General features: G+C 33.8%; 3 protein-coding genes across 3 annotated transcripts; 1 reads left to right on the plus strand and 2 right to left on the minus strand.

Moving 5' to 3' along the window:
• Nucleotides 1-629: 629 nt before the first annotated feature.
• On the minus strand, nt 630-4,806 carry LOC100812871 (oxidation resistance protein 1). The gene is made up of 8 exons (XM_003536212.5): nt 4,560-4,806; nt 2,966-3,399; nt 2,796-2,868; nt 2,594-2,674; nt 2,437-2,500; nt 1,482-1,569; nt 1,293-1,377; nt 630-769 (listed from the first exon to the last, which is right to left on the minus strand). The coding sequence occupies exons 1-8, from the start codon at nt 4,632-4,634 to the stop codon at nt 731-733; spliced, it is 939 nt and encodes a 312-aa protein (XP_003536260.1). The 5' UTR covers nt 4,635-4,806; the 3' UTR covers nt 630-730.
• Nucleotides 4,807-8,718: 3,912 nt separating this feature from the next.
• Nucleotides 8,719-11,030, plus strand: LOC100813400 (plasmodesmata-located protein 2). The gene is made up of 3 exons (XM_003536213.5): nt 8,719-10,142; nt 10,504-10,611; nt 10,716-11,030. Exons 1-3 carry the CDS (start codon nt 9,350-9,352, stop codon nt 10,721-10,723), a joined length of 909 nt encoding a protein of 302 aa, XP_003536261.1. The 5' UTR covers nt 8,719-9,349; the 3' UTR covers nt 10,724-11,030.
• Nucleotides 11,031-13,617: 2,587 nt separating this feature from the next.
• Nucleotides 13,618-17,338, minus strand: LOC100804309 (pentatricopeptide repeat-containing protein At1g25360). Its single transcript, XM_003535405.4, has 2 exons — nt 14,559-17,338; nt 13,618-14,423 (listed from the first exon to the last, which is right to left on the minus strand). Exon 1 carries the CDS (start codon nt 17,078-17,080, stop codon nt 14,717-14,719), a length of 2,364 nt encoding a protein of 787 aa, XP_003535453.2. The 5' UTR covers nt 17,081-17,338; the 3' UTR covers nt 13,618-14,423; nt 14,559-14,716.
• Between the last annotated feature and the right edge of the window lie 1,252 nt (nt 17,339-18,590).

Consider the following 18,590-nt stretch of genomic DNA (forward strand, 5'->3'; position numbering starts at 1 on the left):
ATTAAATTTAAAGGCCAGAGTTCAGAAATAATTTAAACATACCTAGACAAGTTAATTACATTTGGTAAGAGAAAAAATTTCTGTAATAACATAATAAAGAATAAGACCGAAAAATAAAAGGAAATTATTATAATTTGCTAAAAAGTTCATCGTTAATAGTTTGTACATATTAAAAAGAAAATGATGACCTCATATACAGATCAAGGCTTAGAAGACATAAACCGGATCCAATTAAATTACAATCTAGATAGTTGTAAAATTAGCTCGTGCAGCTAGCCAATTCCCACCTATAGTCTATAGACATCCTCTTTACACCATCATCCACCAAATGACTTGCCTCTAATTTGTTTAGTTTGTTAAATCAAATTGTAAAACCAATGTTATATTAGTAGCTACCGAGTTGTGGTACAAACTTCTCATGTTGTATGCCTGAACCTGGCCTTTAGTTATTGCCATGGGAAACCAAATATTGCATGTAAAATAGCCTAATTAGTGCTTTATTTTCTTGGTAGTTAAGTGAGTGGATTCCGTACCTCATTCTACTACACAACCATTTGGCCTTCACAAACCCCAACCTCTAGAAAATGGAATTTCAAGCATAAATATACTACAAGAATTTGGGACATGTCTAACAGTAACGGAACATCAAATTGATCAACCACTAAACTACATCCAAAGAGTAGAAGAAAAATAAAGAGACGCTTCTTTTGGACTTCCAAACAAAAGCATCTTAGCCATGAAAAGGGGAAGGATGTGCAAAACCCCACAACTGCACATAATAAAAAAAATAAGGTGAATAAATCATAAACCATCACGTCATAACTCTAAAAGAAATAAAGAAATAAAGAAATGTAGAACAATAGGTAGTAGAAATAAGCAATGGACAAAATCAATGCAAGGCATATAATGAACTACAGCAACGAATACGGAGTTTATACAATGAAAATTTGCAAATGGTGACAAGAGTTTGGACTCAGTGAATTTTACACCATTCATCAAAGGAACTTATGTGAATTGTCCTCCATCATTTTCAAGGGATTGGGACTGAGGAAAGCACAGACAGAATGTAGAGCAAAGGTTTATTTCAATTCATAAGTTTCATGTAGCATCGTATAAACCAATACATAAAGGTTAATAAATTAGATGGAGGAGGAAAAAAGTTTAGTGCACAAAAGCTAATGCAAAATATATATATATAGGATTGAGCTGCAGCCAGCAGGGGATGAAAGCCACTTAATAATTTGTTTTAACTTTGTAAGCTAGAAAACAAACATTAGTAGTAAGAACATTACCTCAACATTCTTCAACTCAAACTCTGGACTATGAGCTAGACATTTGTTTCCAAATGTGTCAGAAGGCCCACTAGTTCCGGATAACCTTTTAACCAAAAAGGATGCATTCAAGAAGAGATTCCACTAGTGTACTTCAATTACAATTAAAATGTACTGGAACAAAACTAAGCAGCACTATTAAATACTTACAAATCTTCTTCTAAGCATAAAGCATAATTACCCCCACCACCAAGTGCAAGTAGGTCATTCAAACACATGTAGTAGTACCGGTTGACACCTGCACAAAAATATATACAATTAGAACACCACAAGTTCAAATAAACTCAAAAAGGAAAAAAGAAACTTCTCGTTCATATAATAAAAGTTGAGAGCTTGTACCCTGAATAAAGATAATTTAGTTGTTCCTAATATAGAGTAAAGTAAGTAGTAAGGATTCCTAATGGTTGCAATTTCCAACCCGCAATTAGCCTAACTCAATTGTCAAAACCTCAGACACCAAAACATCCAACATTTCTACTGGCAAATTAATGTTCTTTCTTCCTTTCCTTACCTTCTCCCATTATGTGTAAACTAAACTGTCAATCCCTATAAATACAATTGTCAAAAGGATTAAAACAAATTTACATGCTCATGGGAAAATGCCTTTTTTTTTTAAAGAGAAACAATTCAAAAGGGTTATCAGTGAAGAGCTCATATTTGTAAAGTACTAATTATGTAATAACCAAAGTACAGTAAATAACCATTTTTGCAATATATATTATAACCTGACACTGAATGATTACACACCTTGATCCCAAACCTTTCTTAATTGCTACTTATACTGGAAGAGGACATGCAAGAGGCGACAATGGGCCAGTCAGTCATTCAATAGGATTCATCTATATCATACTACAAAAAAGATTATTCCTATGGCAAGCTTACATGCTTCCACATCATAAAAATCCAGGTCCTAATGAATATTTATAACTGCAATACTAAAATTAAGAAAAGATATTTGACCATAAAGCACAGGTAAATGTCACTCTTGCTGATATGAACTTGTCCAGTAGTTCACAAGTCAGACAATGCATCAATTGATGACAATTTCCTTAGTTCCAACTTATTCATACCAAATATTATGCATTTAAACCATGATAATCCTTACCAGTAGGTAGAAACAGCCTTGGTTGACCATATACAGTTGTAAAGACAAAAGTTTGGTTTGTTCCCTATCACCACAGTAGAGAAAATGAAATCATACTTCAAGACAAAGAAGTGCCTTCATAAAGAAGCATTATCCGTGAAAAAAAGAGTTTACATACTTGATATTTTCGCTTTGCTGTAGGTTTCAAGGGACAGTCTAGCAGCCCACCAAACACAGCACCTTGCATATCTCCCGCAATCTAACAGTTTTGCATATAAGGCAATAATTCATTGTCAACAAAGGAACTATACCTTGATCTGCATCTAGTAAATATCATATGCACGCCATAACAGGAAAATAGCTCTGAAAGGTTGACATACCAGCAAACCAGGACAAGAAAGCTCAGCACTCTTGCGAATAAGTGTACGAAGTGAAACTCCATGTTTTAACGTACTGCCCTTAATTTAAAGAACAAATGTTGAATCAATATTTCAAAGCAATAGCAAAATACTGTTCAATGCATAAACCAAAACCTACAGAGGAAAGTTACCTATAAAGTAAGACCCATTGGCGTCCTTTCACTATATTAGGGAGGCATATTTCCAAAAATTCATACAATTCAGGAGATATAAAAGTAGAGTCATCAGTAAGATTGAGTCGAGACTTCTTTGAAGTATTTGGCGTTTGCTGCTCATTTGCTTCTTCAAAAACCTCAGAACTACTACTGCTCCTTCTAGAGGTAGGATCTTCATTAATATTATCATTATCATCTTTCAACAAATCCATGTTAGTACAGTCAACATAATTATCCGATGGAACATCCTGATATTCAAAATTCTCATAATTATATCCAGAGGAAGCCGATTGAATTGGTTTAAGTTCATGTTGATTCTTGTTTGACTTCGATCCATCAAAGCTGATGGAAGGGATAATGTAAGATAAATATGAAGACAAAGGTTTATCCTCTTGCGAATATGGACTATCCTGCACAAACAAAAACCTCATATCACAGATAAAAGAAAATGACAGTAAATGTAAGGTGATTATTTTTCCACCTGGAATATGTAGAACTAATTAACACAAGGTTCCTGTGATGCAGGACATTTGTAATGGAAGCAGAAAGAGGTGACATGGTAAAGAGGTAATAAATCTAAACTCTAAAGTCTAAAGTCTAAACCTACAACAATATAATACAAAAACACAATATCACTTGAGCCAGTTAGGATTATGAAGACAAAGTAAAAGAGCATCAATTGCAAACCCATGTCACACAAACAAAATTATAACAGGTTAACTTTCCATAACTTTTCAATTGACAAGCTAAGGACAGTCTGTTTACAGGTCACATTCCCAAGACAGAAACATGAAAGAACAACTAAAAATAAACTTAATCTTATAGAACTCCTTAGGGTGTTGAGTCAAGGACAACATTACTGTTTCTCTATTTGTGTATTGTTCACATAACCACAAGGACAGTGCCAACAACAAATGCAGCTTTAACAGGAGAGCTCTACTAAAGTACGGAGCTAGATAGACACATAGAAGTTGGAATTCTTCTCCTGGTTTCATTTTCTACACATATCAACAAAATAAGTTATGTGCATAGCCCAGAAAACCAATGTGTAATCTCCAGCACTAGCATCCACTAAATTGGATCTCACAGGTCATAATACCAGATATATTGTGCATGCTATTGCTACCAAAGACACAGGTGGCGGAATACTAACCGTTACTAATGCACACATCAAAAGTCAAAACCAAATTCCCACATGAGAATACATAACAGTCGGGAACACCCACATACTTGGTGACGATTCAGATTGACAACAATATTTTACTTCGAACTGTTGATGAAATGAAGCAACACGATTTTTTTTCTATCATGTTTTATTTGGTGCATTTGATTGGAAAATCAAAACCACGATGAAACATAACGAAACCAATCAACCCCAGATTCAGATTTTTGCACACAGAGAGATCAGATCGAACATTAAGGGCAAAGGTGATCAAAGCTTGTGCGAAAGGAGAGAATAACAGTGCCCAGCATACCAAGCTCAGATTTTTATTTTAAAAAATAATTAGGGATAGAAAACGCAATCAAGAATAACCAAACGCGGATCAATAAAAATAAAAAAAAAAGATACCTGGGGCGAGGAGGAGGAGGAGTTGGGAAAGAGATGGGAGAGTTTCTGTGTAACTTTGTCTTTGAAGGAATACATTTTGAAGAGTTGTGCTATGAATGCGGCGATTCCATGAAACGAAATCCGAGAGAAAGTGTTTGTATTGTACGAAAATTGGGAAGGAGTATGAGTCGGTGGTGGCGGAACAGAACAAATGATGATAAGAAGTCCAAAACGTAAATTAAGCAAAATTGATTGGTTGACGCGACAAAGATTGATTTACGTCACTTCACAAATCACAACGTTAAATTAATTTTCACATTCATTTTTTTTTCTTCTTTTTTATTTTCTCATCGCTCAATCATTTTACTTATTTATTTTAATAAAATATAAACATTTTTTTATTAAACACAATCATGTTCTAGAATTAGCTAGAATTATTTTTTTATACAAAATTTGATAGATTTATTATGAAAGACAAAATTTATCAGACTATCATTTAAATTAAAATCATTAATAATTTTATTTTGTACTTTTTCTTTTCATGTTTCTTATTTGCTACTATATATTTTTTTTATAAAATTTTGTACCAACATATTTTCTCAATCCAAATTAAGGTTAGTTATGTTTGTAGTCTTCATAATTGTAAAAACTTTCTCTTATTGTTCTATAATTTAAAATATTTTATTTTGGTTTGCTACTATATATTTTTTTTTATAAAAATTTTGTACCAATATATTTTCTCAATCCAAATTAAGGTTAGTTATATTTGTAGTCTTTATAATTGTAAAAACTTTCTCTTATAGTTCTATAATTTAAAATATTTTATTTTGGTCGTTATAGTTAATTTTTTTAACTATTTTGGTTCTTATTGTCAAATTCTAACATTGCTACATTTAGACCTTTTATAATTGCTATAAAATTGAAATCGTCTATTTTGTTAAAAAAAATGTTCCTCTTCATTAAAAAATGTTAAAAAATAAAAAAGAAATTGCAACATACATACGGACTTTTTTTTTGGGGTTTGGATAAATCACCCTAATATGATATTTAAACCGCTAGAAAATAACAATTTTATTCTTATCACATTATTTTTGACAAATTAAAACATCACAAAATGTCATTTTGCAACCTGTAGTACTATTCATTTCCATGAGATTTGCTGTGAAAGTTTTTGGTATGAGATTCATCATCTTTTCCTTTTCTTTTGCATCTTTTTACAAATAAACGACTTAAGTTTTTTGTTTCCTAACTCTTTCATCTCCTTTTCATTTCATTCCTCACCCTTCCAACACAACCAAACTCACTCTTACCATTTTTTAAGGATTCAAAATCAATACGTTTTCTAAAGTCTAACTAGTCCCAATTTTAAATTCAGTTTTTAGCCCAAAAATAGTTTTAAACTAAATTAAATCATTTTTTTAATAAAACCAGAATAATAAAATGAATTCTCAACATTGAAACAAATTCTGTGAATTAATGTTTAAATAATTATTTTTAAATTAAACTCCATTATTTATTTACTTATATAAAATCCCTTAACCTACTAGGTCTTGAACCAAAAGTCTTAATTTTTTCCCTAGTTCGCCCATGCCGTGGGTGGATGGCACATACCCTCTTTGATATAAAAGACAATGCGCATTATTATTAAGATAGGTTCCCAAGCCCAAATTGTGTTTCCAAATGTTAGAATCTCATCCACTTTAGAGGTGTATGTGTTGCTTTCTCTCCCTTGACACCCTTTGCTAATTTGATTCTAGTGAGTAACACTAGCCATGTATGGCAAACAAGTGATTATGGTTCGTCAAGAAAGAAGAGATTAGGATTCATTACCAGATTCATTTAAAGATGGTTAAGGTTCTCAATTTACACGACAATGATGAGTAGTAGGGAATGGGTTTCAGTCGTTTAGATATAGAAATGCACTAATTGCATTATTTGGAAAACGAAACTCCTAATCCAAACCAAATAACTAAAAACGGACTTTAAAATGAACTGGACTGATTTAGTAAAGGTTTGAGTTTGATAATGTTTTTATTTTTATTTTTATGCACAGATCTAATTGCATCCTATAGTTTTGGATCCTACTCTATTTAGTTAGTCAGCCCAGTGAGATTTATTTAATTTATGGGAGTATGATATAATGTTTTGGCCCAATAACTCTTGAAAGAAAAATGATTCCAACGAACGGCAAAGAAAGTGACAAATTCGACGTATCTTGTGTGTGGTAGATTGGATTTTTTTGAGGTTAATACGTATTATTTCTTTTTGAATGGAACATGGGCTCTTTTCCGTAGGTCCAAGAAACCATTACTTGTAGCGTGCTATATTAGAGTTATGTATAATATGGGCTATATATACATACTAATATTTCTTTATAAATAAATAATATGGCCTATTACACTAAACTACTTTTTAACAACATCATGGCATTAAGCTATGGTTATATATGATAATACTTCCGTTGCATTTTGAAAATAAAATGCACTGCCAGCGTATAATGGAGATTATGAACATGCTATGTTGGATCTTTGGCTCTTCCATGATTGAAAACCAACTAATGATTCAGCCAATGCGGCGCCCAATAAACATGAAACCAAATGCCAACACATATAATTAGCAAGTGTTTGGTGCATGGGACATGTGGATATATAAAGTTTATATATATATATATATATATATATATATATATATATATATATATATATATATATATATAAAATAGTATTTTATATAATATGTTTAACATTTAAATATACTTAATGTTTTATTTTATTCTATATAATATGTTAAACATTTAAATATATTTAATGTTTTTGTTTTGTTTAAGTTAGTAACCTTAACTAACTATATTAAAAAAAATTATATTAAGTCATTGTGATCTTTGTGGCATGCAATATTGTTTTTAAAATAATTCAACTTCCTTTTTTTCTATTTTTTTTGTGCGCACAAAGTTACATATTCATCAATTTACCGTGGCACATGATTTTATAAATTTTAATAGCATCATGGGAGTAAAAAAATAAAATTAATTGGACTGTGCAATGTGTTATTAGTTTCTCTTTAAGGTGAATACTGATAAATTTGATCTTTCTCGTACACAGAAGAAAATTCCCACTCAAGGTGTAACAATAATATTGCAAGATTAGATTGATGCTCCGTGAAGCCATGGAGATGATAAACGTTTATTAGATTTGCTTCTCCCTGTGATGTGAATCTGTATATGAAACTTGTTATTCCAATTCCCTTCAACCAGAGAATCTAAAAATCTTCGGTATCTATCAGTTTATTGGGTGGTATCTACCATCCTGCTCAGCTGTCATCACTTTTTGTTGCACAAGCTAGGACAAGGCAGCTCAACCCCAATGTGTGTGGTGTTGTGCTTCAAACGAAGAGCAGTGATATCTGAATTAGATACCTCCTTACCCTGCATATTCTGTTTCTTTTTACACTCTCATCACTCATCATTAAATGAAGAGTTTTGTTTAAAAAATTTAGATTTACTTTCATAGATTTCTTATTTAATTAGTACTAGTAATTCGTATACTAAATATTTGTATCAAAAGTTAATATATTGTTTCAATCTAAAACCACAAATCTGATATATGAATGCACATTTTTTTCTGAATTCAATTAGAAATAGAATAGTGCCAGCTCTACCCTTCCAATTTGTCATATTCTCAAACCATGATCATACCTAGCCATATATCTCTGGGATGCATGCAGTCTCTTTTACAAAAAAACAGCAATAATATAAAGAAAATTACTGAATAAAAGATGTGGACAAATAGTTGTGCAGTGGCTTAGTAGGAAAAAAAACAAAATTTATATTCCATGTTTTTAATCAAGTTCAAAATATTATCTAAAGTTTAACAATGCTATAAATGTTCTAACCATGATGCTGTTTTGTAAATTGTCTTGTTAGGCTCCATGTTGTTAAGACTTAAGAGTAGCACGGGTGTATTATGAGCCAATCAGGTTGGCTTCGAAAGGATTAGAATTCATTAGTAATATTCTTAATAAGTATTCATTTTTCAATTTTTAAGCTTCTCATTTCCTTAACACTTCTTTAGGCACTAAAAAATAGTCCTTGCATGTGCTCAAAGCAGTAGAAGTAGAATTAAAAATAAGGTACAAACTTTCTGAGGTCTAGTTGAATTCAAATCAAATCCCACAATGTGCCACGGTCAAACTGCATGTTGTTTTCTCCTACCAAAATCAGATTCCTTTCTCTACATGCACTCCAAAACCAAAACCAAAACCTTCTCTCTAGACGGGGGAATACTTTCCCCCACTACTTTTAACACCTAATTAATTCAACTACTTTTGTTCTCATTCTCTTCAAATAATAAAAAAACTGTTCTCCATTTTCAAAGAACTCATTTTTCTTTTTTAGTATTAACCAGTTATATAGAGAGAGAATGAGAGTGCACACTACACAGCTAGTGCACATCTACAGAGGCAATTGCAATTGCATTTCAATTTCAATACATTGTGCTATACTGTTGCTATCCATCCAAAGGAAAGTGAACCCCAAGGAGACAAAAACCAGAAACGTAGAGTCACTCCACCACACCACAGCACCAAATCCCTTTCCTTTTTTCCCTTCCTGATTCAGCAAAAAAAGCAGAAGAAAAATCCAAGCTTGAACCTCAACCCTTGATTCTTCTTTTCCTTAATCAGACTCTCTCTGAATCTGATATTACCACACACACACACGCAAACACACTTAAAGGTTTTCTTTCCCCCAAAATTACCATGATTTGATCCCCTCTCATCTCTCACCAGTCACCACCACAGACACATAAACCCAAATGGGGTTTCCCAGAAAGTCACTATTCCTTCTTCTGTTACTGATTTTCTTCACAAACCTTGACCTTGCTGAATCTGCTTCTGATTACGCCACCTTGGTCTACAAGGGTTGCTCCAAGGAAACATTCACAGATCCAAATGGTGTATACTCACAAGCCCTCTCATCACTCTTTGGGTCATTGGTCTCACAATCCACAAAAGCAAAGTTCTTTAAGGCCACCACAGGGAATGGTGGCCAAACCTCCATGACAGGGCTCTTCCAATGCAGAGGTGACCTCTCCAACTCCGATTGCTACAACTGCGTGAGCAGGCTCCCGGTCCTCTCCGACAAGCTCTGCGGCAAGACCACCGCCGCCAGAATCCAGCTCCTAGGTTGCTACATGCTGTACGAGGTTGTCGGGTTCTCGCAGCAAATCTCGGGGATGCAGATTCTGTACAAGACATGTGGGGGAACCAATGCTGCTGGGAGAGGGTTTGAGGAGAGGAGGGACACTGCTTTCTCCGTGATGGAAAATGGTGTGGTGAGTGGCCATGGCTTCTATGCTACCAGCTACCAGTCTTTGTATGTGATGGGGCAGTGTGAGGGAGATGTTGGTGATTCTGATTGTGGTGAGTGTGTCAAAAGTGCTGTTCAGAGAGCACAGGTTGAATGTGGAAGCTCCATTTCAGGCCAGGTCTATTTGCACAAGTGCTTCATTAGTTATAGTTATTACCCTAATGGTGTTCCAGGAAGACACTCTTCTTCTTCTTCAGCTTCATCATCATCCTCTAATTCTTACTCCTCCTCTTCTTCTGGTAATAAACTAATACCTAGACACCAAAAGAGATAAGAATGAATGACATTAAATTTGTGTTTGTTTGTTTGGCCTTGTTTCATTTCACATGCATAGAGCTCAAGGAGATATAAGGTCGGTCTAGTGGTTAGTGAAGGAAGAAGGGAGATACGAAAGATCGTGGGTTCGAATCTCTCTCCCATTTCTAACTAAAGTAACAAATTAATATTTGTGGATAAAATAAAATAAAAACATGCACAGCTTAATTTTGTGATAACATTTGTCTATTTGTGCCAATGTTCAAAAAATGTGCCACTTTGCTCAATGTGGATTATGGTTTGATTATGAAGTGTGATGTGTGTGGTTAATTGATGCAATGACAGGGCAAAATACAGGGAAGACAGTGGCTATAATATTAGGAGGGGCAGCTGGGGTGGCGTTTTTGGTTATATGCTTGATGTTTGCTAGGAGTTTGAAGAAGAAACGTGATGGTAGGTTAATGGTTTTTAATATTAGTCAGATAAAGATTGTACTTTTTATATCTATATATTTTGGTTCTGCGTTTTACTATAACAATATCATTTTCATTGCACAGGTTATTGACAGTGGAAGATGGTTGATTGAGGAGGCATAATTCTTCATGCAGTGGATTATTTCTATATATATAGCTTTTGGATGAAAGAGATGTAAAATTTCTGGTAATTGGACTTAGCAGATAGGGAAAGAATCTGGGACGGTTAAATGTGGTGACTGATGATTCTTGTAGTTAGGTGAGGAGATTTTGTTGTGAAGAACGGTGTAATTAGCTCATGAAAGTCAGATTTTTTTTTACATTACAAGGGGGAAAAAAACAAATATACCTAGAGGAATGAAAGTTTGTCATCCTGAATGGGTGAAAATTTTGTGCCTATTTCTTTATCCATGTGGATGATTCTCTTTTCCCTTCTCTCCATACTAGAATTGTTGAGTCTCTATTTGCTTCTCTAACTTTAACTTTTTAAAAAGTTGCAAGTTGCAGAACCCTCTCTCTTTCCCTTCTTCCCGGTTTCTCCTCTTCAACACATTTGTTTTGGTTTCTGTGTTTAGGGTAGACAATGACAGATACACAAGTTCAAGTCGATTCCAATTAACTAAACATTTAAATTACCGAGGGAAGAAGAAGCTAAAGTTGGCACAGTATTTGGGGTTTCTGTGTGGGATTAACCTGAAAAGTCTCTTGTGTAAGTTATAAACATAGACATGAAAACGTTTAGCATTGGAATCATGGCATGTGCCTCGAGTCTTCTGCTTTCTTTCATGGTTGAAGGAAAAAAATGCTGATTTTGGCTTCAGAAATATTGAGAAAAAGGAAATAGTGCCATAAATAATTATTCAAGCTATTTATGTTTTGAGAGTAAGCCTTGTAGATTGTTTAGTGAAACATTAATGTTGTGCTATTTACACTTCAACAGTTCAGCATATAGTATATTTTGGATTTACACTAGTACATTGAAATTTGAAGGAAAGAAAAGATGATAAATTCTACAGCAAAGGTATGTCATCAAACTCAAAATCCTTTTAGGATGCTGTTTGATGCTACCAATTGAATCAATTGTTATGGGTTCATATTCATAATCATAACAATTTGGTGGAGAATTAGTATATTTTTGGGCTTTTGTCAATAAATGTAGTTCAAAATGATTAAGATGTTAAGTTTGGTTTAGCTTATGTCAAGTCTAATAGGAGTCATCTCACTTTTATCAGAATATTGTCACCATTGGACTTTCTCTTTGGATGAAATCATCAAACCTAACCTTCTGTCCAAAGTATATTAAGCGAAATGAAGAGACATTTTCACCGGCTCTTGGTTTGTGCAAAAGATGCCCTATTTGTAATTTGTTAACATACTCTCGTCACATAGGCTATGATATTTCTTAATTGCAAAATAATACGTAAACTTAGATATTTTAGCCATTGTGTTTTTTAAATATATAAAAAAATGATCTAGATTCCTTTTACTATCTCTACTGGTTCAAACGATCGTACTATTTGAGAAATTTCTTGGGGGAAATTATTTCAGTGATGTAAGTTTGAGAAATTGTACTATTTGGGTTTATGATTTCTTGGGCTGGAAGCAAGACATCCCCTCTCACTCTCTTTTTGTTTTTTAGTGAACGAAAGGAGATCGTACCGACAACACTTCATGTTAATTTCCCATACAAAAAGTGCGGATTATTTAATATTTTTTGTTCTTTAATTTGTTCATTTAGCTTTGGAGAAAACAAAGTTAATGAATAGAAATTTATTGAACATGGAGAATAGATTTGTTCATTATGAATTTCTGCATAGATTTAGCGACGCCGATTAGAAGTCGAACCCTCAATTTCACATATCATAGAGAGATGGATATAGGATGAGGAAACTGCTAATCAATTTCACGTGTCATAGAAAGATGGATATTAGATAAGGAAAATGCTAATCAGGATCTTAGAATACTAATTCCTCCATTCCATTTCTTTAATTATTTAAAGGTAAATGCATTTTGATTAAGAAATATTTAATCAAAGTAAAAAATTATAGCATTTAAACTAAAATCTTATTTAATACATTCATTTTTTATACTTACACTACTAATAGCGGGTATTAACTAAGGATTTTATTAGAGAAAAAACATTAATTAGACATTGAAATTTTAAAATGAAAATTATTTTGAGAAAAAAAGGCTAAAACAACTGAAGATTTGGGATGGAAGGACCACTTAAAAAATTAAAAATAGAATGTGATTTTCAATGCAAGTCTAACAAAGTTTTTTTAATTCTTGAACCAATATTTTATTCCTACTGTAGAAAGAAAAAAGAATATTAATTCCTTATTTGTAATTATAAAATTTTAAAAAATAATTATATCCTTCTATTGAAAAAAGAAACAACATTAATTGTTATTTTTAAAAACTTAAATTAATTTTATTTTTTTTATATTTTTTCCATAAAGTTCTTCACTATCAAATAATGGCACATAAACCACCAAACATGTAGATCAATTAACATAGAATTGTTTTAATTTAATTAGCAGTGTCAAGTTTAAATTTTAAATATGCAATTACCTTAAATATTTGGAGAACTTTGCCGTCCATAAATAATCATACATAGCCCGAGCATGATTATCTAAAAGATACTTGTGGTCTAAAAAAAATAATGACACAAAAATATTTATTTAATTTTATGCAATAATTTGATATGAGAACTTAATGGCAAATATAAAAGAAATTTAATCTAAGTTTTATGTTTTCTAAATTAACCAAAGAAATAATTATAGAAAGAATAGATAAATAAATTAAGGACATATTGTTTTTTTAAAATAACATTAATTATATTGTATTACTTTTTAATCTTTATGATCAAGAAATCAAGTTGAGTTAGTTTTGCTCAATTGTTTTAATTTGTCTTTCATTTTTACAGATTTTTTTTTTTAAATTTGTGTGCAACAATCTTAAATGGCAAAAAAATAAACAAAATAAATAACTCCAAAATGTAAACACATTAAAGGCTCAAAGCCATAGCTAGCACCCTTAAAAAGAGCACGATTGTACAGTCAGGATGACAGGATGATTCTCGGTTGTAAAAGGTTCACAACCGTTTTTGATTCACGAACCTCCACGGCTCCAACAATACTGCAATAGTATAAATAGTTCTCCATCTCTAATAAGAATGCTTCTATTTTTTTTTTCTCAGGTTGTTCTATATATTGAACTTGCCATATGTTGGGGAGATGATTTCTATGGTCATTACTCTCACTTTTTATTAGCACAAGCAATGCGTAAGAGAGCCTAACTAGAGCTTCTCTGATACTTAAGATTGAGACTTGAGAGTGTTCTGCTTGGAGTTCTCTTGCACATTGATGGCCACTGACCATAAGTCAATAACAGCGTACAGAAATTTGTTTCTTTTACTTTCATAATAGCTCTGTGTATCATTGTTCATCTGCCTGGGCATTTAAACTGAGCACCACTGAATTGAATTACAGTGCCTGATGCAATTGTTAAAGCTAACAAACGCTTGAAGCAAAAGTTGAAACTGAAGTAACAACGATAGCTTAGATGACATGGCATTAGTGACAAAGCCAGCCACATCATGAGCAATATTAAACTGATTTTTCTTAATAATGTTACTGGCCTCTATTCACATGGTTAATGACTTGATATAGCAATAATGAACTCTGTCGTCCATGTGCAATAGAGGTGGATTAGTAGAAGGCAAATTTCCATCCTTTAGACTGCAAGAACAAACTGAAGATCATGGAATACTTTCAACTCTTTGCCATTGTCCTGTTACAAGAAGTGACAGAAGAGCATGATGCATCATTGAAATTGTAACCAAAGATTAAGAATCAATTTAGCAAAAGCAAAACTAAAATGGAATTGAGACGAAAAAGAGTAAGGGTGAAAAGAAAATCATATTACCAGTGATCATGGAGATCAGTTTGGGGCTATTATCAGTCTCAGTTTTGAATTCCAAATTGCAAAGGCTTCATGTCACACTTCATATATTTTAAGTTCCTTAGAGTGCTGTTGAGTGTTGACATTAATCATTGATGATAATCAAATAACAGAACCTCTTCCTACCAGTAGTTGCTACAAGAACATTCACCATTTCTAAAATGGTGAAACCGCTTCCTATCTCTCACAATTATCTCTCGGTCCACTACTTTAGAAATATACTTGAATGCATTATGGCAGTCCCCGCATATCCTCAAATTTTTGAAAACCCGAATTGTAGCTCCCAAAGGGAGTTTCATAATTCCATAAACAACAGCAAGTTTTTCACTATGAGTAGACAAAGCATATTCCTTTTGTTCAGATTCCATATCATGTAATACAAACTTTGTATCAGGAACATAACCCAATTTCCTCATTTCATGTACCAGTTGCTCCAGATATCTGTACACTGCATGCACCTCAGGGTGCACAGCATCATCAACCAAAAAGACATGGACCATGTTTTCAACCTCAATCCAACTACAACCAGGTTCCTTCTTAACCCCTCGCTCCCTCATTAATTTTCTCACCCTGGCAACTTCATCCCACTGACCTAAAGCAGCATACATATTGGAAAGGCTTATGTAGGTTCCATCTTGCTGTGGCATAAGCTCTAGGAGTCGATCAGCAGCTTGAATACCTAATTCCATGTTCCCATGAATCCAACAACCAGCAAGAAGAGCCTCCCAAATTGGTGCACCGGGCTCAAAAGGCATTGATTCAGTGACATTCTTGGCTTCTGAGAACATACCAGCACGACATAACAAATCAATCAAACGAGAATAGTGATCCTCTTCTGGGGTTATACCATAACAAACACGCATTGTATCAAAATAATGGCGTCCCTCTTTGACCAAACCTGCATGGCTACAAGCAGAAAGAATTGTGAGAAAAGTTATCCTATCAGGTAATATATCTTCCTTCAACATCTTTTCATAAAGTTGAATCGCTTGGACACCATGTCCATGCTGTGCAAGAGCTGCAATCATGGCATTCCAGGATACTGAATCCACATACGGCATTGTGAGAAACACTGTATCGGCAGCTTCAACAAGACCACACCTTGAATACATTGTAATCAGTGCATTGCCAACTGAGAGGCTTGAATCATGACCTAATTGGATTATCTGAGAGTGTAGTTGTTGCCCATTGTCTAATGATCCAAGAACAGAACAAGAGGCAATTGCTCCAGCATATGCATAATCACACGGTTCCAGTCCCTCTAACTTCATCTGGTTGAATAGCTTCAAACCTTCTTCTCCAAAACCATTTTGTGCCAAGCCCGATATCATCACAGTCCACGTTAACAGGCTCCTCACCGGCATCTCCCTGAAAATGGAGTTAGCTTCCTCAATGCGTCGGGCATTGACACACCCAGACAAAATTGCATTCCACGAAACAAGATCTTTCACCGGCATCTTATCGAAAACTCGCCTGGCCTCAACTAGTTTACCACATCTGGTGTAGAGAGTAATCAAAGCATTATTCACAGATAAAACAAAATGCCCTGAAGGCTGCACCACTGTTCTGAGAACGTAAGCATGCACCTGTCTTCCAATATTGAACAACCCAGCATTAGAAGCAGCACTAATTACACTGGTGTAAGTGTACTCATCCAGCTGAATTCCCAATGAATGCATTCTCCTCAACAAGTCAAATGCCTCCTCATAAAAACCGCGGTGCACGTAGCCAGAAATCATGGCATTCCATGCAACAGCAATGTGATCAGTCATTCCTTCAAGAAGCTCACGCGCTGCAACAAGGTCATCATTCCTGACATAGCCAGCAATGATGGTAGTCCAAGCAGGTTCATCCCTCCGACCGGGAGGTGCCTCATCAAATAGCTTCCTAGCAGCAGCCATCAACACACAAGAGTTCACCAACGGCGAAGAGGCGCAAGAAACATAGCAACTCATCAAAGCATTCAAAACAGAAGGCACAGAGAGTGCACCCCACTTAAAAACCTCACAGTGCAATTGCTGACAATGCGTCTCTTCATCAGCTATCAACGACAGTGCGCCAAGAACGCTTGAGAAGGTAAAGGGGTCGGGGACAAAACCGAGCCTTTTCATTTGTACGAAGAGTTGAAGAGCAGCATGACCATCATGGCTGTGGGAAAAGGCAGTGATCATGGCATTGTAACTGACGGTGTCACGAATGGACATTGGTGTAGCGTTGAAGAGTTGGTGAGCGAGTTTGATGTTGCCGGCAGCGGAGTAGGCGGAAAGCATGGTGGTTGCGGCGACGATGTCTGGTTTGGGAATTTTGTCGAACAGGTAGCGGGCGTAGGGGATGTTGAAGGATTTGCAGTAATGATCGATGAGGCGGTTGATGATGAGAGGGAATGGCTTGAAGCCGGAGGTGAGGATGTGAGCGTGGACGGCACGTGCGAAGGAAGTGTGTGAGAGTTGGGCCAAGTAACGATTACCCATTGTCCAAATGTCCATGTTCGTGGAGCGTAACAGTGACAGTGCCTCCTCCTCATTCAAACCAAGGGTCGAAGGGACTCACTTGGATTCAACTTTGGAGGTTAATTTATTTTGTTAGAAATTATATGGACACGAGAGTGCACTAAAAAATCATTGGCGAATTCATTTTTATGCATCATAATAAAAACATTTTTTCTTTTATTTTTTTAATTAGTGACATTACAACACTATTTAGTATTTATCTTTTAACATTATCAGTTGTATTTATTAATTTATATTATTAACATATTATTAGTTTATAAAAATATTTAAGTTATTTAATTTAGCAGTACTACTATTAAGGAGATTAAGCTGAATAAAATATGAGAATATTATAATTTTTTTATAGTTGAATTGTTATGGATAAAAAAAATTACAATACTACTAAATATATGTACAATTTTAATTCTCCAAGTAAGAAACTATAAGGAAAAAAGAAGAAAAAAAACTAAGCAACCTTTTAGAAGCTGTCAACAGTCAAACTACTAACTCATCGGACGCGCTGTCGGTGTCCACGCTTGGGTCACGCCAGGCCTACAGGCGCATTGGGTCGCGCTCTGCGTGCAGGCGCATTGACCCGCGCTCTTGGTGTAGGCGTCTTGGCTCGCATTGCGGTGACAGACACATCGTTATTTTATAATAATATAAAATTGTTAATTGTTGTTGAAGATAATTATAGATAATAATATTGTTATTTATCATTTGTCATTTGAATATTATATTATTGTTTTTGTTAATATTTAATGATATTAATTATGATTTATGTTATTTATGATTTGTCATTTAAATAGTTAATATTGTGGTTAATGTTAAAATAATTTCTTTAATATGTATGATTTGTGTCTGTATTTTTTTAAATATTTTTAATGATAATAATATTATTATTATTTATTTGAGATTTTATAGTTTTTGTTTTATTATATTAGTATTTTTAAAAATATATTGGATATATTTTTATTGTCGTATTTAATGAAATTATTATTGTTAATATTTATTTATATAGATGACTTGAATTTATGTGTTTTTTTATATACATTTAATGGTGTTATTGTTATTAATTATTTTAGTATTTATGGATATCGTTTTTGTTATAATAAAATTATTAATAAATGTATTTAAATATATCGTTATTTATTATTTATTATTTATGATATGTATGATTATTAATTTTTTTCTTTCTATGCAGGGGTTTTAATATGACAGGTTTGTCATCTTCTCATCATTATAATGTGGCATATGGACCATTAGAAGATGATTGATTGTGGATGCAAAAAAATTATATATCACAACATATTTGGAATGGTGCTAATGAAAAGATTTTAAAAATCCGACAAGCTACACCAGTGCACAATCATAGAGAAGCACCGTCGGACGAAATTATTCCTCTATTACAAGTTTCGGGTTTGTACCCGATAATGAAATTGACGCAGCTGAAAGTAAATGGAGCCTTAGTTAATGCTTTTATTGAAAGGTAGAGGCCAGAAACACA

This window comes from Glycine max, chromosome 10 (genome assembly GCF_000004515.6).
Source record: "Glycine max cultivar Williams 82 chromosome 10, Glycine_max_v4.0, whole genome shotgun sequence".
Taxonomy (NCBI): Eukaryota; Viridiplantae; Streptophyta; class Magnoliopsida; order Fabales; family Fabaceae; genus Glycine; species Glycine max.